The sequence below is a fragment of the Brassica oleracea genome, chromosome C3 (genome assembly GCF_000695525.1).
Source record: "Brassica oleracea var. oleracea cultivar TO1000 chromosome C3, BOL, whole genome shotgun sequence".
Taxonomy (NCBI): domain Eukaryota; kingdom Viridiplantae; phylum Streptophyta; class Magnoliopsida; order Brassicales; family Brassicaceae; genus Brassica; species Brassica oleracea.
Window position 1 is genome coordinate 64,140,590 of NC_027750.1, and position 22,626 is coordinate 64,163,215.

Here is a 22,626-nt window from a genome sequence, read left to right on the forward strand (position 1 = left end):
TACAATCCTGAAACAAAGAAGACAATCATTAGTCGGAATGTCATCTTTGATGAAGAAGGAGAATGGGATTGGAGATCAAATAATGAAGACTACAACTTCTTTCCATCCTTTGAAGAAGAGAATGTGGAGCAACCGAGAGAAGAGCCAGCTACACCACCAACTTCACCAACAACAAGTTCTCAAGGAGATGAAAGCTCAAGTGAAAGGACTCCACGTTTTAGAAGTCTACAAGACATCTACGAGGTAACCGAAAATCAAGACAATCTTACTCTATTTTGTCTATTTGCGGATTGCGAGCCTATGAACTTTGAAGAAGTTAAAGAAAAGAAGTCATGAAAAAGTGCAATGGATGAAGAAATCAAGTCAATTCAAAAGAATGATATATGACTCTATTTTGTCTATTTGCGGATTGCGAGCCTATGAACTTTGAAGAAGCCCAAGAAAAGAAGTCATGGAGAAGTGCAATGGATGAGGAAATCAAGTCGATTCAAAAGAATGATACATGGGAGTTAGCTTCACTTCCAAATGGACACAAGGCAATTGGTGTGAAGTGGGTGAACAAGGCAAAGAAGAACTCTAAAGGAGAAGTTGAAAGGTACAAGGCAAGATTGGTGGCAAAAGGCTATAGTCAAAGAGCCGGGATCGACTATGATGAGGTATTTGCTCCAGTTGCTCGCTAGTTGCTCGCTTAGAAACTGTTAGACTAATCATTTCATTGGCAGCCCAAAAGAGTTGGAGGATACATCAAATGGATGTAAAATCAGCCTTCTTAAATGGAGACCTTGAGGAAGAAGTCTACATTGAGCAACCACAAGGCTACATAGTCAAAGGAGAAGAAGACAAAGTCTTAAGGCTGAAGAAGGTGCTTTATGGATTAAAGCAAGCACCAAGAGCATGGAACACTCGGATTGATAAGTGCTTCAAGGAGAAAGGCTTCATCAAATGTCCATATGAGTATGCACTTTATATCAAAACTCAAAACAATGATCTATTTTGATTGCATGCTTATATATTGATGACTTGATATTCACTGGCAACAATCCGATTATGTTTGAAGATTTCAAGATGGAGATGACAAAGGAGTTCGAGATGACCGACATTGGATTGATGTCATACTACCTTGGCATTGAAGTAAAGCAAGAAGAAAATGGAATCTTCATTACTCAAGAAGGCTATGCTAAAGAGGTGCTTAAGAAGTTCAAGATGGATGACTCAAATCCAGTTTGCACGACCATGGAATGTGGAGTCAAGTTATCAAAGGAAGAAGAAGGAGAGAGCGTGGATCCAACACTCTTTAAGAGTCTAGTTGGAAGCTTATGCTATCTTACGTGCACAAGGCCCGACATTCTACACGCAGTTGGAGTTGTGAGTCGATACATGGAGCATCCAACAACTACTCATTTCAAGGTAGCCAAGAGGATCCTACGCTATATCAAAGGTACTATCAACTTTGGCTTGTACTACTCTATCTCTGAATATTACAAGCTTTTTGGATATAGCGATAGCGATTGGGGTGGAGACGTAGATGACCGGAAAAGCACAAGTGGCTTCGTGTTTTTCATTGGAGAAACCGCTTTCCCATGGATGTCAAAGAAGCAACCGATTGTCACCCTTTCTACTTGTGAAGCGAAGTATGTGGCAGCTACTTCATGTGTTTGCCATGCTATTTGGTTACGAAACTTGCTAAAGGAGTTGAACCTACCACAAGAGTAGCCAACGAAGATCTTTGTGGATAATAAGTCGGTAATAGCATTGGCAAAGAATCCAGTCTTCCACGATCGGAGTAAGCACATCAATACTCGTTATCACTACATAAGAGAATTTGTTACCAAGATGGATGTGCAATTGGAGTATGTGAAGACAAATGATCAAGTAGTTGATATCTTCACTAAACCACTCAAGCGAGAAGACTTCATCAAGATGAAAAGCTTACTCGGAGTAACCAAATCAAGTTTAAGAGGGGGTGTTGAAAAATAAACTTGATTTGGATCAAACATTATTGGGTTAATCATATGTTGATCCAAAACTTAGCCCAAATTCTAGAAATATCATCCACCTCCTTAAAATAAAAATCTAGATATTCTTATAGAATTATCTAGATAATTAAGATAAAATAATCTAGATTTTTAAGTAGAATTCTCTAGATTTAAGATTAAAATATGTAAGATATTTTGTACTTTGAAGGCTATAAATACCTCCACTCTCTTCTCATTTTGTATCACCAAGAAATAATCAAGTTTTTTTTTTTTTTTTGAAAATTGAAATAATCAAGTTTGTAACAAGCTTTCAAGTAATAATAAATTCTCTTCTAAATTATAAAAGTTTTCTTCTTCACAAAATTTCTTTCTTTTCAAACACTTAAACACTTTCTCCCTCTTGTAAAGTTTTTCATTCCAACATATTCTTCCTTCAAGTGAGATAACAATCACAGAGATATCATCATGATACCTCCGACGATCTCCTTGTGGTATTTCCAACAGTTCATGAAAATCCATATCTAAAATATAACAAACAAAAAAATCAGACTTCAAAGTTGGTTGGAGATGATCAAATTTATATGGAATTTGACTTATTTATTATATTTTATTTTTTCTTACCATATTTGTTGGCAGCACACGTAGGAGGACCTCCTGAATCAAGTGTTGAGCTGGATCACCTTCAGGAAAAGCAGAGATGAAAGATTCAACCTCGAAAATGGCTTCTTGGTTAGAGAAATATTCATACAACCCATCCGAAGAGAGGATCAAGAATTTGTCACGTGACGTTAGCTTATGATGACATAGAGATGGAGAGCATGTGATGTACGGTGATGTCCCAATGTAGTCGATCCTGAACATCTCTAAAAGTGCATCGTTCCATTTAGGCTGATGGCAAAAACAAGAGACAAAGAAAAACACATTATTACATACAATAAGATTTGTCTATAAGTGTTGGTTTATATTACGAAATTGATAATGCCTAATGTTTTGAATAAACCAATGATATGTTAGTAATATTAACCTGTTTGAGAAATCCAGCTCCAAATGCACGAGTGACCTTAAGATAACCTATTTTCTATTGCACCATCATCTTCAGGATGTTCCTTCTTGATTCTTCTCACTTCCTGTTTTCATTAAGACAAACCAAACCCATCAGTTTTTCAGTCCACAGACATAAGAACAACAAACAAAAGACTTGATTCTCTGTATTTTACCTCTTCAATACGTGTGCTATTTTCCTTGTTAAGCTGTAGAGGAACCAAACTATTACGCATTATTGATCCATTCATAAACATTTCTCTAACTTCCTTGATTCTCTCCAGCTCCTTCTGCCTCTTGCTCCCAACCACCACATTAGGCTTCCTCGCTAAAACCGCTCGACTATCTCCAACATTCATGACATAAACATCTTCTCCTTTCATCAACGTCACGAGAACGCATGATCCCATCAATGCCAATTCAGGATTCTCTTCAACCATCGTATCAGCTAGCTCTAGATACGACTCCTCTGTTTTACTCAAAGCTTGTACAAGAGCTTTGAGGACATCTCCACGGTCTGTTGTCGTTGAGTTTGATCCATATCAGAATCACGGCCGATAGCTTCGTCGTCGTCGTACATGATGTAGCTCCCGATTACAAACATGATCTTGTTTTCTATGGGTTGTGTTAGGATATGAGCGACGGAGAAGAAGGTGACGGGAAGTTGCTCTCTGGCAAGTATGTTTAGTTCGTAGAGCCATCGGCGATAATGGTGGCTGCCTGTGTTTAAAAAGGCGCTCGCCTTATGCGCCAAGGCGCAAGGCGCACTCAGGCGATAGCTCCATCGCCATGCACATCCCAGGCAAGGGTATGGTCCCTAAGGCGCTCGCCTAGTGCGCTTTGGCCATAAAGCGGTGCCTTCAAAGGCGATGCAAAGGCGCGCCTTGGAGACCCTATGTTAACCGACACTAAACCAGGTACGAAACCAAACCCTGCTTTAACTAATTCACCAATCTTATAACAAAACGTCAAAAATACTCATCAAAACCCTAGCTCCCTCTTCAAAGTTAAACCAAACGTCAAAAATTCTCACAAAACATATATCTCACAGTGTTTTGCTTAAGGTTAGTCTCATAGGTTCTTCTTCTTATTATTATGACTACTTGTGTTTCTTGGTTACAGTCTAGAATGCACTGCGATTGCTTATCTCTGTAATTTTGGTGCTTCTTTTCTTTTATACAGTAAGTGATTGATGCTTACATAATTGACGCTTACTAGTATATTGTAGCTTGAGGACTCCTGTGATCAAGTTGATGTATAATCTTTGTTTGTAACTGAAACAAATCTAATATATATTGAAATTCATTTTTAACATGTATTTTATTGCTCTTTATGGTATAGTTTGTGTTTGCATGTTCTTTACGTTATTGAATGCTTTATTTGCATGTTCATCATCATAGTAATTTAGTTTTTTTTTTTTTAATCACAGTTTCAAGCGGTCTTCAAGGCGAGCGCCTCGATGCGCCATGGCGCAAGGCGCAAGGCACATACTTCATCGCCATGGAGTGCCATGCGCCTTTTTAAACACAGGTGTCTCCATGGTTCAGAAACTGATTATTATTATTATTATTTTCTTGATGGAAAGGAGAATGGGATTATCTGATGTGAGATCGTTGGAAGTGGACTTTTTATAGATAAAAAGGAAATCTAACAACGGCTACTTCCCGAAAACCAAAACAGGAACGGCTACTTTTCAAACGGCTATAGCGAATTTCCTTTTTCGCTTTAATTAAAAGAAACGGCTACTTTAAAAAAAAAAATATATATATATATATATATATAATTTTTTTTATAATTTTCGCTTTAATTAAAGAAAGCGCGGTTATTTTCCGAAAACCAAAAAGAAATTAGCAAAGGAAATATTAACATATTTAAATTTGAATGTTAATTTTTGATATATTTTTTTAAAAAAATAGTTTGCATAAGAGATATTAAATTGCATTTGGGATTTGAAATATATACCTTCTCATGTAGTAGTTCCACAATTCGTGTGTTGGTAAGGTTAGGCAAATGTTGGCAATTACAAAAAAGCCGTTATGTTTGTAGCAATAATGAAGTAGGTCTGGGACGGATCGCGTATCCGGGAAATTTTAAGATATCCGGATCTGGATTCATATCCGGCGGATCCATAATTTTGTTATATTTATCCGGATCCGGGGTTCTCGGATATCTGGGTGTCAGATATCCTTCTAAAAATTATAATATCCGACGGATATTCGGATCCGGATTTGAATCCTTAAAATAAATAAAATAATAATATTAATATATATAAAATATTAACAATAATTTAAAAATAAAAATATATATAGTGTTTTTAATTATTTCTATTTATATTATTACAAAATTTACATAAAATTTATATATACTATTACAAAAATGAAAATATATTAAATAAAATTAGTTTTTATATATAGATATTACTATTTTTGAAATTGTTATTAATAAAACTTCTGGATATCCGGACTAAAAAATCAAGATATTCGGATCCGGATTCGGCTTTGACGGATCCAATATTTTACTATCCGGATCCTGATTCAGCCTCTCCGGATATTCGAATTTTCGGATCGGATCCGGATCGGATCTCGGATAAAAGTCTCAGGCCTAGTTTGTAATGTATTTCTTTTTCATTTTCATTAATATTAGTGTACACATAGGTAAACACAGTTCGGTGCCCTCTTTCTTTTTTCTAATATCTAGTTATATAAACGATTTGAATAGTGAGAAAAAAGAATATAATTTTTGTTTTCTTTATCTATCTTCAATACACTTATATAAAACAGTGCAGTTAAAACAAAATTTACTTGATCTTAAATTAAGTCTGTTGTGAGTTTGAAGTTGTATCATTAGAAGAAGTCCCACTCATGACACTCAACACCGAATGTTTCCTCTGAAGCTTCACTCGTAGCTGTCTGATCTTAGCATCAACTCTAGCCGTGAAACCAATCTTTGTCTTCTCTCTAGCCTTGGACTTCTCTCGTTTCCACATTCTCTCATCCTCTAAATCAATCCTGAAATGCTTGATCTCTTGTATAATGTGATGGTCGAGAGGGTTCACCGATCTTTGGTACGAGATGTGAAACAAGTAAGGGAGTGTTGTAGCGGCTATCACCAGGAGTGCGGTAAGCCAGAAGATCGGTGCAGGCGCTAGAACTTCGATGAGCATGTGAAAGATGTTACCAGAGAGTTTTGGTGGTAGCATACCGTAAAGGGCGAGGAAGATGTACCAAGCTCCTATGCTTCCCCAAATCATTACGTGTTGGATCCAAGTGAAGTGGCTCATGGTGAGAGCGATTTGAACGTTTACTGCCCAAATGATGCAAGTGAACATGGCGGTTCCCATGGCGTTCATGTCTGCGGTTTGGCCATCAGAGCGGAATGATTGGACATGGAAGATTCCGAGGTTGAGTGTGAAGATGACTATGGATGCGTAAACTCCATTCCCCATCCATCCGAGGATCCTGTACCAGTCGAAGAATAGGTTCTTGGGGCCTTGTTGATATAATGCAGGGAACTATAAAAACAGAGGCAAAGATATGAAGTTTAGAAAGTGTTTTTTTTTTTTTGTATATGAAGATGATAGAGAGAGACTAAAACCTCTAAGCAGACATCAGAGGGGACATCTTGTTCGAAAACTCCGAGAGAAATGACGGGGAGAGAAGTGAGAACAACGTTGAAGAGTAATAAGTAGGAGTCGTTGAATATTGATTGACCAGAAAACCCAGTGAAGGCTTCGAAGTAGAAGAGAGTTAAGCCAAACGCTATGTTCTTGTAGAAGAAGTAACAGATCTGTTAAAACAACAAATTACCAATGAAGATCATGTGTGTATATGTTGTGTGGTGATATATCTAGTTATTGAAACGCATATGCTAACCATTTGGGCTATTCTTTTGTAGCACCAATGTCCGTGGACAACAAGTAGTCTCTCCAGAAAGCGAAACTGGGCTATGGAGAAGTCACTTGCCATTACAGCCTTCAAAAGAAACAACAGAAACGAGCTTTGTTAGAAAAATAGGGGAAACTTGATTGTGTTGAAGAGAAGCTTTAAGCACCTGCATGCCTTCAACGCCGCTGATGCCAACACCAATATCAGCTTCTTGAATCATTCCAACATCATTTGCACCATCGCCGATTGCTAAAGTTGTCTTCCCTGTACCTTCTTTAGCTAGCCTTGTTATCTGAAAAAAATAATCAATTTGAATGCATTGGTTCAAGGGATACTAATCAGTGGAAAATAAAATTGTTTTAAAGGAGTATGCTCCATACAAGTGCTTTCTGTTTAGGAGAGACACGACAGCAGATTACTGATGCACAGACAACTGCAAGTGCGAGAAACTGGTACTTGACATCATCCTTCAAAGCATATGTAAGTGTCTTCCCATCAATGATCAAAGCAAACGCTGCATGTGGATCTTTTTCTATTTTGATCATCTGTGACGCATTTGTTATCTGCATCAAAATGCTCTCCTTTGCAGCCTGAACATTAACGACATTTTTTTACATCACACAAAATATTCTAATGAAACATTAGTGTAAAATAGTATCGACATAAAATACGTACAGCTTCGGAGTTTTGAGCTGATTCCTCTACATTAGCAAATGAAATGGATATCTGCTTCATACCCTGTCTAAGTAAACTGCAGGCGTATCTGCATTGTGGCCAACCAAATCATTTAGTCCATTTAGTCTTAGTAGAGAAACTATTCTGGAGAAATAATCAGCTTTATGATCTGTAGTATCCAAAATAAAGAAGAACAAACCCTATGTTTATAGCTGTCTCCATCTTATCTCCTGTCAAAACCCATATCTTGAGACCAGCTTGAGCAAGGTTATCTATGCATTGAGGAACCTGATCAAGTTAACTACAAACGGTAAGCTGAAAAGGAGTTCTAGAACGTAATCACAATGAAGGATGCTTCATACCCCTTTTTGCAGTTTGTCCTCCACAGCAGTAGCTCCAACAAGGATCAATTCCTTCTCCATCATATCTGATACCTTCTCAAGCAATTCATCTCTATCAGCTCCAACAGATGTTTTGGCTTTGTGAAATTCACTGTTCCATTCCGAATACTCTGCTTCATCCAGCTTTCTATAACCAAGTGCCAATGTACGTAAACCAGCTTCACCGTATTCATTCAAGTGCTTGGTAGTAGCTCCTAGATAATCTTTTCCTTTCTTTGATAACCGTTCAAATATGATGCTACAAAAATTAAAAGGAAAAAGCATTAAAGTTTGCTTAGAAGGAGTGATAATCAAACTAGCTTGAAGTTATGTATCCAAACCTGTCAGCGCCTTTACAGAGTAGAAGAATCTGCCCTTCCTCATCCCGGATAATGGCAGACATTCTTTTTCTTTTGCTAGTGAAGTCAAGAAGATTTAACACTTTGTATTCTCTGTATAAAAATAGACACCACATGATTAGACATCTACATGAAACACATCAATTGATTTACAGTCTCACCTATCAACTGGTTGGCCTGAAGGTGAAAACCGTTCAGCAATAAAAACACTTGTTTGAGTTCTCTTAGTAAACTCAAAACCAAACTCCCTAGAAGCAACAAGGAAAGCAACTTCATCAGGAGACTCGGCTTCATAAGTGCACTTTCCAGTATCTTCATCCACCTCAGGGATAGCAGTATGACAAACCGCTAGTATACGGAAAAACATCAAAATGTCATCAGGATTCGGCTCATTTACCCAGTTGTCATCCATTAGACGGCTATCCTCAAAACTAAACCCCTTAATGCCAGTGGTCGGCTTCCGATCCTTTTCGTCACTAGCTGTGATTACAGTCTCCAACTCAAAATCTGAGGACGTCCTGCTGGCAAGTTTGGTGTAGCGTTGTGTCCTGACTTTAGTCATTGGAACGTTTGTAATCTCATCACCTTGCTCCTCGAGATCCATGGCCATCTGCTTTGCAGCAGCTAGTTCCACTTCACTGGCACGGACACCATAAGAAGTACCCGCGATTGAGCATTTCAGGAAGTCCATCTGGTTACACGTCAAAGTTCCCGTTTTATCAGAAAGAATCGTATCAACTTGTCCCAGCTCTTCGTTCAAATTCGATGTGCGTGCCTGAGCTGGAGTCCCGCTCTCGCTATCATACAACTGCAAGTCTTGATTAATGAAAGATGCTTGCAAGACTTTCACTAACTCTATGGAAACATACAACGAGATGGGAATCAAGTAGCCGTAAAGCAAGAGAGCAGTGATCAAATGGACTACCCAAGCGTACAGAGGATTCGTTGGATTCGTCAAGCTCTCAGGCCTGTCTGGTCGCAAGTACCACCAGTTTCCCATTTGAACTTTTGTCATCACAGCAAACCCCAGAGAGCTGATGAAGGAGACAAACAAAAGAAGCGCAAAGAGAGTGTATATAATATAGTCCATCCTCTTCTCAATGCTGCTTCTCTTTGAAGGAGACTTTGTCGAATTCTGCATGACTTTCGTGTCATGACCGGTGAAAACCACAACACCATAGATATAAGTGGTGTTCCTCAGCTTAGAATCTCTCAATAGAATCTGGTTAGGATCAAGTGGATAAACCTGGCCATCACACTCAAGGTTCCCAACGAACGTATACAAGTTCGGATTCGGATCTTCGCATTTGATAATCCCAGAGAAACTCTGAAAAGACTCATCCTTTTCCAACGCCAAAGTAGCATCCAAACACCTCTTAACTTTCAAGTTAGTCTCTCCATCTAAGTTCATCGTCTCCACATAACAAATCCCATCCTCGTAGCTGCTCGACAACAAGAGCAAATCAGCAGGGAAAAACTCATCTTTATCAACTCTCACCACATCCCCAACACGGAGCTTCTTCCACATCCTACGACCAAACTCCCCACTCCCTTTGTGAACACAAGCCTTCCTGGAGTTAACCGCCACGTCCTGCATAAACCTCCGCCAATCCTCCAAGGCCTCTTTACCCATACTAAGCCCAACAACGAAAACAAGTGGAGCGATCATGCTCCACTTGTTGAAAGGCGAGAGAGGGAAGACGGAGAGGATCGCAGCGACGAGGAAGTAGAAGTTGGCGACGCGGTGGAACTGCTCGTAGAGGCATTTGGGGAGGAAGGTGAGCATGTTGTACCTAGTGGTGGACACGTAGTTGGATCTGTACCTAAGGAGCTTAGTGGCTAAGTGGAGTTGGGGCTGGTTGCAGTGGACGATGCGGGTGTAGCCTGGTCCGTTGATGACGTGGGGGCCTTGATCGTCGAGTGTTTTGGGCCTGAGGCATCTGAAGGTGTAGAAATGGCTTTTCTTGATCCTTGATCTGATTCTACTACGACGAGCCATTTGAATTCAATTTCAAAAATAAGATTTGAACCTCCTCAATGTAACCCTAGATACTGCCAGATTCAAGCAAAAACGTATTAGATTTTACGCGATTAATTTGAAATTAGGTTGTTCAATTTTGCCCTAGGTGATGACAATCAGCTAATCTAAGGCTATGTTTATTGCGGAGTTCCGTTTCTTAACTTAAAACTAAGAATCGTCCCCACCATAAGAACTCCCCAATAAACAATGCCCTAATCGTACGAGAAGCTTGCGACACAAGACAGAGGTGGAGATCACGTGAAAGTCACGTTATATACAGAGAGAGAGAGATCGGAGAAAATCTCCGCCGCGAGATTTACCTTAAATCGGGGAGGCTCGTTCATGATCAACGCGAAGGTACGCGTGTTCACGGTGTAAGAGAATCGCCGATCCTCGATGCGAGAAGAGGAACGAGAACGAAAACGCTACGAGAGAGAGAGAGATTGAAAAGTTGGGAGGGAGAAGGAGATTGGCTAAGGTTCCTCTCGTTTTCTCAGCTTTCTCTCTCTCTCTTTCTCTCTCTAAAGACGGTGAATCTCTTTCTCTCTCTGTCTCTTGTCCTCCTTCACTCTCTCTCGGACTGCAACTCAAAACCAACGCAGCAATTTTCGTTGTATGTAGCTTCCTATTTTTTTTTAATTAAATATTAGTCTTTATTTTATTTTTATTTTTAAACTAATCTGGTTGGTAATTTTTTTAATTTAATTTGCATATTTTAGATTTATTGCAGTCAGCACTGAAATAAAAAAAAGGTAGAGGATACTCTTTAGATTACTACAAATCATGGAGAATCTATTTACATAAACCAATTTTCTACTCAGCACTGAGATAAAAAAAGGTAAAGAATATTCTTTAAATTAATACAAATCTTTTAGAATCTATTTATTTAAACGACCAATTTTCTACTGATTAAATCGTTAACCATAGTGTTTGCTTTTTGTTAGTATACATTTTATGGAATAATAATACACGCACAGCACAGAGCACCAATTTGGACCGTTTTGGTTTATGCATCAAACCGAAAACCTCCTCTCACCTCCGGTTTAGTACTTGTTTTTTTCCTTTCTTTTGCAATCAATTCACAAATAGGAGCAAGTTTTATTGATGATCTCACACTACAAACGCAAATGAAAAGTTGATACATTTGTTCAATACACTCATAAGCAAACCACTGATTTTTTTTTTTCAAAAACAGAATATATATAAGAACATTAATAATTAATACATACGTGATAGTTAATAGTACTGGCTGATTGATGCTGCAAACTGAAGATGTTGTGTAAAGATGAAGAACAAGTATCTAGAATTTGCTCAAAAACCATGGATCTTAATGTTATCCTTCTTCACAAGCCCAGCCTGCTTGAACACTATTAAGATCAGAACACACAAATCTTTTGCTATAAACCAACTTCAAACGAACAAAAAACAAACGGTTCTACCTGAACAAGGAAGGTGGAGACGTTCTTCCTCTGATCCCCTTGAAGCTGAATAACCTACAATTTATTGAAAATTCTCAACTCATGATAAAGTATATATCTAAAAGGTTCAACTTTCAAATTTAAATATTTATCTGTTTATTACAAAAAAAACTATTCATCAGGACTAGTACTCTTGTTTAGAATCCATAAGAGCTTGACTATACAGAACAAACTTGCCTAGTAGACAGATGTAATAAAAAGGATACACAGACACAGACCTGTCCTAGCTCAGAGTCCTGGACAACGGTGCCATTGCAGCAAAACTCTTTCTTGAGGTCTTTGAGGATCTTGGTATAGCTGTACTCTTTCTTAAGGCCCTGGACAGTGGTCAGGCTTTTTCTACCATTACGCTGCTGAACACGTATGTGCACGTATTCCTTTGTTCCAGCTCCAGCTCCAGCGTCCTCAGCATTTGCATCAGCAAACGGATCTTAATACAATCACCAAACATGATAATATAAAATTAGCTTCGAATCAATTTAATACATAATTATATTCAAACCATAAAGCTGTTTAATTAAGTTGAAAATTTTACCAAAGGCAGTGGGGACTTGAACTTCAAGATCTGACATGAACCTTTATCTGAAACAAGGGAGCAAACTCGACAAAGGACGCTGAAGCCTGTACAACGACATGAAAACTCGTATTAAGACACAAGTGATTTCATTACAGAACACGAAAGTGACAACTCGTGATCATCGTAGTTAATGATGGTGTAACCGTAACATATATATTTCTAGATCGAATACATACAATCAGATATACATCATCGGATCTCAAATCGATTTTGGAGTCAACTTCTCCTGGAAAAACGAATCATTTGCGATGAATCGAATACACAAAATATATAAGATGTTATCAAGATCAGAGAATATAAATAATCTACAAAACTCTAATCGATCAACGAGAAGAGAAAAAAAAAACTTGGTCCAAAAATCACGGAATTGAGTATACGGAAAGAAAAATGAATCAAGGAGAAAGAGATGGAGATCGAGATGAATCACCTGATGTAGATTTATTAGGGTTTCGATGATTTTGGAATGACGAGAAATGAAAACCCAGTATTCGGATAAAAGGTAGCTTATGTCTGGTCTGGGCGAGGGGAAGAGGACAACAGACACGAGAGGAAGAGCTACAAAATCGATTTCTCTTGATTGTTATTTTAAAAAATTTTAAGCTGGACTAATAAGTTCGGGCAGTCAGGCCCGAGTCTATTGGGTCTTAATAAGGCCCAACTTGTTTTGGATTAACAAAGACCAAATTATTGAGCGTGGTTGAAGCATTACCGTTGAGATCTCCTGTAATAATATTAGGGTTTAGTCCATGCTGGGAATCTCACCACCTGGTTTGATCCTATCAAACTAGGCCTCAGCATTTTATCCGGATCCAAAAGTACAAACAAAAACCAACCAGGAAGAACATGTTTGATCCGAGTCCGAGTCTACACTAAAATACTTAGTTAGTCATGGGCGTTCAGATCTTTAGGTCGGGTTCGGACCGGTTCTTTTCGGATCCGGGTGTTTCGGATCCTAAATATTGAGTCTACTTAAAAAAATTTCGGTTCGGATCGGTTCTTCTCGGGTCCGCGTCAGTTCAGGTCTATAATTAAAAGACCCACAAAATATCTGTAATTTTTCGAGTCAATATCGGGTCCGGGTCAGGTTCAGATATTTAAGATCTGAAAAAGACATGACAACTTCATCAAATTTAGTCGATAATTGTCATATATATCTAAAATTTTACAAAATAACTTAAATGTAACTATTAATAATTAAAATAAAACATTTTTAAACTCTACATTTACATTTTAAAGTTTCATATTACTTAAAAATGTTACAAAATAGTAACAAATTTTACTAACAAAAGATATTTCAACTAAATCATAAAATAATCCCCTAGACATTATTTGTGAAATGATTTCACACATGTCATCTATACAATCATTTCCACCAAAAAATATGACGTGACATATTAAAATTGATGACATGGCCTATGATTAAAAGTGACATGGACAACTACATTTAATGTCAATTTCAATTTTTCGGTAACTTTTTATAATATGGTAATAACTCATAAATCATCATTTAAATAAATCTATTCAAATATGTCATTAAATAATACAATAAGGGAAATATAAAATATTTTTTTTAATTTCGAAATATTATTTAAATATATTTTTATAATCATAATTTTTTTATTATTAAACAATATTTTCAAAATTTTATACAATCTTTTTAAAAAAAAATTAAATTTTTCATTGTACTATCATTTTGTTTATTTTTGATATCTACAAATTTTAGAAATTCTTTTTAGTTTTATATTTTGATAATTATAAAAAATCAATTTTACTTTACACAAGTCATTTAATATATCTTTAACCAAAATAAATAAATGAAAATCTATCTAAATTATAATTTTAAATATAACTTAAATATAATTTTAAATAAATCAAATTATTTATTTTATCTTAATTCTATGTTTAATTAAATTAGTATTTAGTATTTATATTAAAATACTGGTTTAAAAACAATAAAATCTAAAATATTAGCAAATTTTTATTTTTAAATATAATTTAAAATTAAAATTTTATCGCTGCACATGGTTCAGGAAAACACCTAGTATATATAAAATAGAACATAAAAAATCATAGTTTTGGATATGCATGTTTTAAGTCGGGTACAAATCGGTTCTTATCGGGTCGGGTCTATTCGGATCGATTTTTTCGGGTCCGGATCTATTCGGGTCGGTTCCTTTCGGTTCTAGTTCTTTCGGATAAAAGAAATTTAGACCCAAAAGGTATTTGTAAATTTTCGGTTCGGTTTTGGTTCGGGTTTTCGGATCTAGATTAAAATGCCAAGGCCTATACTTAGTGTATGGACTCGTGGATCATGGTTTGAAACTGAATTCTACCAGAAAGCCAATCAGATATCTGTATTACTTATAAAATTTGTATATATAATAGGTACTTTTGAGTATTTGGGGTATTTCGGATATTATCGGTATTGTGAATTTTTTTTTTATGTTCGGATTCATGATTTCGGATTTCAGATATAGCTTTGGGTTTCAGATAATATTTTAAATTTTTAGGAAAATATTTTGGTTATTCAGATAAAATTTTGAGTATTTTCAGATTTTCGGATTGAATTTTGGATTAAGAATTTGGTATTCTCGAATATTCACATATTTTCGGGTTTTGACATATTTCTTTGATATATTTTTTGGGTTTCGGGTGTTTGTTCATTAAACTTATTATTTTACATCTCTCTCGTTGCAGGAATTCTATATATATTGGTATATGTTCTTTCAAACTTCATTGTGGATTCTAACTAGAATGTTTGCATTTTCCCTGGTTGCAATTCCTTTTTTACTCTGTTCACAATGTTATTCTAAATCAATGACTATGGTTTAACAGCTACCTGGGCTGAGGTCCTTATAAACCAAGCTTTTCTTCCCACGGTCATGAATCTACTGTACTGAGAAACTCGCAGAAGAAGGACAAGCTCCATCTACGAATAGTAACACTCAACAAGCTCAATGTAAGGATACAACAAGTGGTGCAGGCAGCAGTCTTGGTTTTCATCTTCATCCAGCATTTCTTCAACAGAAACCGTTTCCAACAACACGCAAGATTAGCAGAGAAAAGGAGAGAGGTGGTGAAAATCAATCTATTGACCCCTTTTTGTGTTGATCAGAGGAATTCAAAAGTAAGTTCATACAGAGAATCACTTGTTTTTGTGGCAGGTGCCAAGAGTATAGATGTGGTCTTCTATGCATTGTACGCTTACAGACACAGGTTTTTACTCTTTGTTTTAAGTATTGATGTAGACAAAACACATGATCACTTGTGGTATATTGTAATATGTTGAAACAAACAAAAAAAAAAGAAAAACCATTTTCATTATTTTTCTAATTAAAAAATCGGTTCAGTGCTTACATTATTGGTCTTTATTGGCAGCTAAAACTGCAGAGCATGAGTAAATAAAGATACAACACACGCCTTGGGAGAAATATGGACCTAAGGCTCTATCTTGACAAGGTCTTCAATAGATTTCCTATATTCCATAATCAAGTCCCTGACCAAAGATGTATTAAGAACACAAAGTAAGAGAAAGATGTGTGTGGGGGCAAATGAGAGACAATACTATCATGTGACAAGTTTGCTATATATATTACCTTCTTTGTTGAAGCAGTTGCTCACTTTCTTCTAGATTTCTCTTTTGTCCATCTACAGTCTATTAAACACACAAAGATTATATCAGACCAAACAGAGAGAAACACACTTCTGTTTCTAATCCAAAAGAAAAGAAACTTAGGTTCATTACCATAGTAGTTTTAGATCCTAGAGATCCTGAAATCGAATTTAACAGCTGTTGACACTTGTCAAAATGACCGTTCAATTCACTCACCTACAATTCCACACCCAAGACAATTCAACAACCAAGAACCCTAGACAGAATATTACCTAAAGACAAGAGGACAAACCAGGGCATCAGAGTTCTGATCTCGTGTTCCAGTTTCAACTGCATCTGATAGTTTCTCCACCAACTGCCAATAACAGACATTAGACACACACAATGATTCCCCATAAAAACTGGATAATGTGGTTTGTTGGTTACCGGATAGAGATGGAAATGGGAAGCTAAAGACTGGTGCTGCTGCGGAGTCTGAACCGATTGCTGCGGAGTATGCACCAACTGTTGCTGCTGCTGCGGTGTGTGCATCATCGATTGCGGAGTATGAACCACCGTCTGCTGCGGCGGAGGGGATTGCAAAGACGATTGCGGCTGCTGCTGCTGAGGAGAATGTAGCAGACGGTGCTGCTGGTGATGGAACTGCTGCTGTTGAATGAACTGTTGTTGTTGGAATTGCTGGAACTGCATCTCTTGTTGTTGTTGTTGTTGTGGCTGGAATTGCTGCTGCTGGGTTTGTTGTTGTGGATGATGAAACTGTTGTGGTTGTTGTTGTTGTTGCTGTTGCTGGAGGAATAGATGGTCTTGATTGGTGGATGTACCGAAGTTACCCTGCGACTGAACGTTGGGGATCATCGACCAATTGCCTCCTCCTGAGAACTGATCCATTCCTCCGATCTCACTACTTGCCTGGTATTAAACGACGTCGTATTGTCAAATCTTGAACAGGCTAATAAAAACAGATCTCTGTAAAGCAGAAACATATCTAATACTCTACTTAGAATCTAGAGAGATACACGATAACAAACTCTACAAGCATCCTTACGAAGAGATGAAATTAACTCGAAACAGATTGAATACGAGGATTAATCGAAGAGGATAGAAGATTTTGCTGCGTACCTGGAAAAATAGGAAACTACAGAAGGAGAGAGTGACGATGATCGCTGAACGTTTTTCCGACGAGAAATTGGGGAGGTTAAAAACTTAAAATCATCAAACAAAATGGGCCTTTTAAAGTGAGCCCATTACTGGCCCATCTAAAGTAAAGATCAACCCGCCGTGTACGAACGACTACGAGAGCCGATGTGATTCTTCTTCTTCTTCAACGCTATGAATGTAACACTTTGAGTCTTCCATACGCTGAGAAGAGGTGAGAGGCGATGTTCCTTGTTTGACACTTTCATCAATTGTTGGACTTTGAAATTTGATTATAAAATTGCTAATGGCTCACTTGATTTTCTGATTTGTGATCAGATTGGATTTGAAGTCTCAGAGATTCTATTCCAAGGTGCGTTGATCATTTTTCATCTCTGTGTTTTCTTTGAATGTTATCATACATAGAGTCTCTAAGGTGAATCTTTTAATGGATGTGGGTATCCTCAATTCTCACTAGGAAACCATAAAGGGGCAGACTTTGAAATTGATATAATCATGTACATGTTATTAGTTTCGATCGTCTCTAGAACTGTTACTAATACACTATAGACTGTGTGCAGATTGTAGAGTACATTATTTGAGCCACGAAAATGAGGCTTTTGAAAGTAGCGACGTGTAACTTGAACCAATGGGCTATGGACTTCGAATGCAACATGAGTAACATCAAGGCTTCCATTGTCCAGGCTAAGGCTGCCGGTGCCGCCATCAGGCTTGGTCCTGAGCTTGAGGTCACTGGTTATGGCTGTGAGGATCACTTCTTGGAGCTAGACACCGTCACTCACGCGTAAACTCTTCTTTTTTTTCGTTTCCCTTACTCACTTGAATGGTTTGATATAGGCCTGCGGGTTCGGTTAGTTCGGGTTCAATTCGAGTTTTGGTTATTCAGTTCGAGTAGTTGGGTTCGAATACTTCGGTTTTCAGTTAGTTCGGTTCAACATAAATCATATCAAAGTCACCCGAAATAAAGTTTGGTTCTGTATTCGGTTAGTTTCGGTTTTTGAAAATCTTACTGAAGTTTTTGATTTCGGTAAGATTTTTGTTTATTTTTGCTAAAATTTTGGATAAATTCGGTTAGTTTGATTTGAAATTTGGTTAGTTCGGTTTGGGTTTCTGGTATGGTTCGGGTATAATTTCTTTAAACTGAAGTAACCAATTGCTGCCAAACCAAACCAAACCGAAAGCCGAACTTTTTTAGAAAACCTACCGAATCGAACTAACCGAAATTACGGTTCGGTTGGGTTCAAAATCCCAGCGCTACTTTGATACTATTTCTGGAAACACATTTTCTTAATGTTCCTGTGAATATGTTCTTTCAGGTGGGATTGTTTAAAGGAATTGCTGCTTGGTGATTGGACTAATGATATATTATGTAGCATAGGAATGCCTGTGATTAAAGGAGCAGAGCGGTATAACTGTCAGGTTCTCTGTATGAACAAAAGAATCATCATGATTCGACCAAAGATGTGCCTCGCCAACGATGGAAACTACAGGGAGCTGAGGTGGTTCACGGCTTGGAAGCAGAGAGGAGAGCTCGAAGAGTTTCACCTCCCCATTGAAATCTCAGAGGCCTTGTCACAGGAATCCGTTCCTTTTGGATATGGTTACATCCAGTTTATCGACACGTAAGTCTGAGTATAATGCTTCCTTTCAATAACTGTGTCAATGATTCTAACTCTTATCAGCTATTATGTTTCTTTATCAGAGCTGTTGCAGCTGAAGTCTGTGAGGAACTGTTTAGTCCAGTTCCTCCTCATGCTGAGCTTGCGTTGAACGGTGTGGAGGTGTTTATGAATGCGAGTGGGAGTCATCACCAGCTAAGAAAGCTTGATATTCGTTTGAATGCTTTCATGGGGGCTACTCACGCTCGCGGTGGGGTTTATATGTACAGTAATCAACAGGGATGCGATGGTGGCCGCTTATACTACGGTTTGTTCATTTTTGTGTAATCTTATTCTTATCTACTTTTTCTTTAGTGACCATCTTGATTTGTTTCTATTTTAACCCATTTGCAAGATGGATGTGCATGCATTGTTGTAAACGGAGATGTTGTAGCTCAAGGCTCACAGTTCTCGTTGAAGGACGTTGAGGTCATCACTTCCCAAGTGGATCTAGATGCGGTTGCTAGTCTTCGCGGATCGGTAAGTAGTTTTCAGGAACAGGCAAGTTGTAAAGTGAAAGTATCTTCAGTATACGTGCCCTGTAAGCTGACACAGTCCTTCAACCTAAAAATGACACTAAGCAGTCCGAAGAAGGTTCTCTATCCTCCTCTGCTTCCTATATATGTTTAAGTGAATGTTCTAATAGTTTCCAAATCTAATACTTGTTCGTATGTAGATTATGTACCATTCTCCACAAGAAGAGATAGCCTTTGGTCCTGCTTGCTGGCTATGGGACTATTTGAGAAGAAGCGGAGCTTCAGGGTTCTTGCTTCCTCTTTCTGGTGGAGCAGACAGCTCGTCTGTGGCAGCTATTGTTGGCTGCATGTGCCAACTTGTTGTTAAAGGTATGTTGGACTGTGATTCTCTTATTGGACAACCATGTGAATAACTTGAGGCAATGTTCAAGAATTCGCTAGGTGGTAACTAGATGTTTCGTATAAAACTAGCGACTAGACAAATTATTCGGGCCTAAGACCCCGTCTAGGGGTTAACAAACTATCAATTTATTTTTTTATATATTTTACATTTACATTCGATTTTTTAGCTTTTGGGTTTAATTATAAATTTATTTTGATGAACTATAAAAAAATTACATATACAAAAAGAAAATAAAGTAGACAAATTTGTGGATTTGCACTAACATTATTGTTTAATTTTAGCAGATTCAAATTAATTTAGATTGATTTAGACTAGTTTAAACCCATTTTAAGCAATTTAAAATGGTTTAAACCGATCAAATGGAGAAGATTGTTACCAATTTACTTGTTGTCTAGACCAATATTTAGAATATCGACTTTGACTGGAAGCGACTTCCATGATGTTGTTGATATTCTTCTCGTGTAGAGATTGCAAATGGAGATGAGCAAGTGAAAACTGATGCGAAACGGATTGGGAACTATACTAATGGAGAGTTTCCTACTGATAGCAAAGAGTTTGCTAAGCGAATATTTTACACTGTGTTTATGGGGTCTGAAAACAGGTAATTTAGTTAACAGTAACAAAGAAGATATCGCTGCAGCAAACATGAAACGTTTTGCTTATTGAGATCTTGATTTTGCAGTTCTGAGGCGACAAAAATGCGTGCAAAGCAGCTGGCAGACGAGATCGGTGCATGGCATCTTGATGTTTGCATAGATGGCGTTGTCTCTGCGGTTCTAACTTTATTTCAAACGGTTACTGGCATGCGTCCTCGGTATAAGGTATCTAGCACTGGATCAACAATCCAAACTTGATGATAATAAAATGAAATGAAATAAAATGAAATGAAGAGGAAATGGTTATGGGTTTTGTTGTGTACAGGTTGATGGAGGATCAAACGTTGAGAATCTTGGGTTGCAGAACATTCAAGCACGGATGAGAATGGTGTTAGCGTTTATGTTAGCGTCTCTCTTGCCTTGGGTTCATAGCAAACCAGGCTTTTACCTTGTTCTAGGCAGCTCCAATGTTGATGAAGGACTTCGTGGTTACCTGACAAAGGTGATGGGGACTTATCTCTTTTTACTGCTACATCTCAAATTCCAATAGATTGTTAATGTAATACACTCTTTTGGTTGAAACAGTATGATTGTAGCTCAGCAGACATAAACCCCATAGGAAGTATTAGTAAACAGGATCTGAGGTTGTTCCTAAGATGGGCTGCAACGAATCTCGGTTATCAGTCCTTGGCAGAGATAGAAGCTGCTCCACCAACAGCTGAGCTTGAGCCCATTCGTTCTGACTATTCTCAGGTAATAACAAAACTGTTTGGGAGTCTCTATTAGGCCTGCGAGTCCGGGTAGTTTGGTTCAACATAAACTTACTGAACTAATCCAAAATAAAGTTTGGTATTTGGTTAGTTCGGTTTTTGAAAATCCTATCAAAGTTTTTTAGTTCGTTATATTTTTGTTTAATTTTATTAAAATTTCGGATAAGTTTGGTTAAATTCGGTTAGTTTGGTTATTTCGGTTTGAAATTTGGTATGTTTGATTATATTTTTATTTTTTTTAAGAAAACCGAAGTAATCTAATGCTGAACCGAACCAAAAACCAAACTTTTTATAAATCCTACTGAATCAAACCGAACTAACTGAAAATTTCAGTTTGGCGGGTTCGGTTCAAAATCCCATCCCTGGTTTCTATAGCTGAAGTGTTTATTCAAACATCTTGTGTTGTGAAAACAGCTTGATGAAGTCGACATGGGAATGACATATGAAGAGCTCTCAGTCTATGGAAGGATGAGGAAGATATTCCGGTGTGGCCCAGTTTCCATGTTCAAGGTTTGAGTTCTGATCTTTAGACAAATGTACTAAACCATGATGCACTGAGATAATTGTTTTGTAATGATTTTGCAGAATCTATGTTACAAGTGGGGAACAAAGCTAAGCCCAGCAGAAGTAGCTGAGAAAGTGAAGTACTTCTTCAAGTATTATTCGATCAATCGACACAAGATGACTGTCCTCACACCGTCCTACCACGCTGAGGTACTGCTACTGAACAGAAACTTGTCTGATACTTGTTTTGAAACTGTGACGAGTGAGAGAAAACTCATAGGGGTTCTCTTGTTGCAGAGTTACTCTCCAGAGGACAACAGGTTCGATCTGAGGCAGTTTCTGTATAATAGCAAGTGGCCATACCAGTTCAAGAAGATTGACGAGATTGTTGACGGCCTAAATGGTGACTCAGTTGCTTTTCCAGGAGAAGAAGCAAGCTACGGCAAAGAAGTTGGAGTCGTGGCTGCAAATTCCGGTGATCCAAGCGCGGGTCTCTGACGAAACCTCTTTACCTCTCTGTTTCAACTTAAAAGTGGAAGTTTGGAACAGTGTGGAAACAAATAACATGTTTGTGTTGAAGAGAACAACAAAACAACAGTAACCACTTCCAATAAGTTTTCTTTTTGAGTAAGTCGATGATCATATGATCTTGTTAAAAGTTCATTATTATGCAACAAACTTATGTTTATACATGTTTAAAGTTTAGTTTGAGAGCATGTTTTCTCAGTTGTAATATTTAGTAAAATAGATTCAAGTGCTCTACTCATTGTTAATGCATTTGGTTAATTATAAATTATTAAGTGCATAATTTTTTTTGAACTGAAATGTTCTTGCAATTTGGACCTTATAACATTTTCAGTGATTCGAGAACAATACTTGTTTGATACCAGATCTTATTTTTATTAAGTTTCTTTTTTAAGAAAAAGTTAAATACCGTACCAAACACAATTAGTAAATTATCCTTTAGAGATTTGACCATTATATAATTAAAAAAAATCTTTCTGAGCACAAATTGTAAAAAGTGTCCTATAATCTTTACTTGTTGATAGTTGTCTTTCTTA

The 22,626-nt window shown here is 37.4% G+C and overlaps 5 protein-coding genes across 6 annotated transcripts; 1 reads left to right on the top strand and 4 right to left on the bottom strand.

The window, feature by feature from the left end:
* Positions 1-2,425: 2,425 nt before the first annotated feature.
* On the bottom strand, positions 2,426-3,457 carry LOC106331231 (probable protein phosphatase 2C 66). Its single transcript, XM_013769547.1, has 3 exons — positions 3,194-3,457; positions 2,598-2,864; positions 2,426-2,497 (listed from the first exon to the last, which is right to left on the bottom strand). Exons 1-3 carry the CDS (start codon positions 3,455-3,457, stop codon positions 2,426-2,428), a joined length of 603 nt encoding a protein of 200 aa, XP_013625001.1.
* Positions 3,458-5,793: 2,336 nt separating this feature from the next.
* On the bottom strand, positions 5,794-10,810 carry LOC106329550 (phospholipid-transporting ATPase 6). The gene is made up of 11 exons (XM_013768234.1): positions 10,656-10,810; positions 8,477-10,367; positions 8,298-8,408; positions 7,939-8,215; positions 7,776-7,864; positions 7,577-7,664; positions 7,282-7,491; positions 7,068-7,193; positions 6,890-6,988; positions 6,612-6,803; positions 5,794-6,528 (listed from the first exon to the last, which is right to left on the bottom strand). Exons 2-11 carry the CDS (start codon positions 10,312-10,314, stop codon positions 5,830-5,832), a joined length of 3,729 nt encoding a protein of 1,242 aa, XP_013623688.1. The 5' UTR covers positions 10,315-10,367; positions 10,656-10,810; the 3' UTR covers positions 5,794-5,829.
* A 603-nt stretch (positions 10,811-11,413) lies between these two features.
* Positions 11,414-12,955, bottom strand: LOC106331649 (protein translation factor SUI1 homolog 2-like). Its single transcript, XM_013770043.1, has 5 exons — positions 12,818-12,955; positions 12,349-12,434; positions 12,032-12,243; positions 11,775-11,828; positions 11,414-11,691 (listed from the first exon to the last, which is right to left on the bottom strand). The coding sequence occupies exons 2-5, from the start codon at positions 12,383-12,385 to the stop codon at positions 11,647-11,649; spliced, it is 348 nt and encodes a 115-aa protein (XP_013625497.1). The 5' UTR covers positions 12,386-12,434; positions 12,818-12,955; the 3' UTR covers positions 11,414-11,646.
* A 2,735-nt stretch (positions 12,956-15,690) lies between these two features.
* On the bottom strand, positions 15,691-17,204 carry LOC106335620 (mediator of RNA polymerase II transcription subunit 9). Its single transcript, XM_013774192.1, has 6 exons — positions 17,123-17,204; positions 16,430-16,912; positions 16,296-16,358; positions 16,136-16,219; positions 15,987-16,045; positions 15,691-15,886 (listed from the first exon to the last, which is right to left on the bottom strand). Exons 2-6 carry the CDS (start codon positions 16,889-16,891, stop codon positions 15,829-15,831), a joined length of 726 nt encoding a protein of 241 aa, XP_013629646.1. The 5' UTR covers positions 16,892-16,912; positions 17,123-17,204; the 3' UTR covers positions 15,691-15,828.
* LOC106335618 (glutamine-dependent NAD(+) synthetase) lies at positions 17,180-22,358 on the top strand. 2 transcript variants are annotated; one of them, XM_013774190.1, is made up of 14 exons: positions 17,180-17,372; positions 17,477-17,510; positions 17,719-17,942; positions 18,475-18,780; positions 18,861-19,084; positions 19,172-19,410; positions 19,493-19,661; positions 20,161-20,296; positions 20,378-20,516; positions 20,617-20,793; positions 20,877-21,044; positions 21,476-21,571; positions 21,647-21,775; positions 21,863-22,358. In XM_013774190.1, exons 3-14 carry the CDS (start codon positions 17,749-17,751, stop codon positions 22,061-22,063), a joined length of 2,178 nt encoding a protein of 725 aa, XP_013629644.1. In that variant the 5' UTR covers positions 17,180-17,372; positions 17,477-17,510; positions 17,719-17,748; the 3' UTR covers positions 22,064-22,358. The 2 variants fall into 2 exon arrangements, with proteins under 2 accessions (XP_013629644.1, XP_013629645.1); XM_013774191.1 differs by having other exon boundaries at positions 17,287-17,372; positions 17,708-17,942.
* Positions 22,359-22,626: the final 268 nt, after the last annotated feature.

Coding starts and splice junctions, on each gene's coding strand:
- LOC106331649 (XM_013770043.1), bottom strand. CDS start 12,385: ATGTCAGATCTTGAAGTTCAAGTCCCCACTGCCTTTG. Junction 11,829..12,031: donor AGGACTCTGAGCTAGGACAG/GTCTGTGTCTGT, acceptor AATAAATTGTAG/GTTATTCAGCTTCAAGGGGA. Junction 11,692..11,774: donor TCTCCACCTTCCTTGTTCAG/GTAGAACCGTTT, acceptor GTGTTCAAGCAG/GCTGGGCTTGTGAAGAAGGA.
- LOC106329550 (XM_013768234.1), bottom strand. CDS start 10,314: ATGGCTCGTCGTAGTAGAATCAGATCAAGGATCAAGAAAAGCCATTTC. Junction 8,216..8,297: donor CTCTGTAAAGGCGCTGACAG/GTTTGGATACAT, acceptor TAATTTTTGTAG/CATCATATTTGAACGGTTAT. Junction 6,529..6,611: donor CCTCTGATGTCTGCTTAGAG/GTTTTAGTCTCT, acceptor CTGTTTTTATAG/TTCCCTGCATTATATCAACA.
- LOC106335618 (XM_013774190.1), top strand. CDS start 17,749: ATGAGGCTTTTGAAAGTAGCGACGTGTAACTTGAACCAATGGGCTATG. Junction 18,781..18,860: donor TACATCCAGTTTATCGACAC/GTAAGTCTGAGT, acceptor TTTCTTTATCAG/AGCTGTTGCAGCTGAAGTCT. Junction 20,794..20,876: donor TTCGTGGTTACCTGACAAAG/GTGATGGGGACT, acceptor TGGTTGAAACAG/TATGATTGTAGCTCAGCAGA.
- LOC106331231 (XM_013769547.1), bottom strand. CDS start 3,457: ATGGTTGAAGAGAATCCTGAATTGGCATTGATGGGATCATGCGTTCTC. Junction 2,865..3,193: donor ATAGCACACGTATTGAAGAG/GTAAAATACAGA, acceptor TTTTGCCATCAG/CCTAAATGGAACGATGCACT. Junction 2,498..2,597: donor GTGTGCTGCCAACAAATATG/GTAAGAAAAAAT, acceptor GTTATATTTTAG/ATATGGATTTTCATGAACTG.
- LOC106335620 (XM_013774192.1), bottom strand. CDS start 16,891: ATGGATCAGTTCTCAGGAGGAGGCAATTGGTCGATGATCCCCAACGTT. Junction 16,046..16,135: donor TAGGATCTAAAACTACTATG/GTAATGAACCTA, acceptor TGTGTTTAATAG/ACTGTAGATGGACAAAAGAG. Junction 15,887..15,986: donor CAACTGCTTCAACAAAGAAG/GTAATATATATA, acceptor ATCTTTGGTCAG/GGACTTGATTATGGAATATA.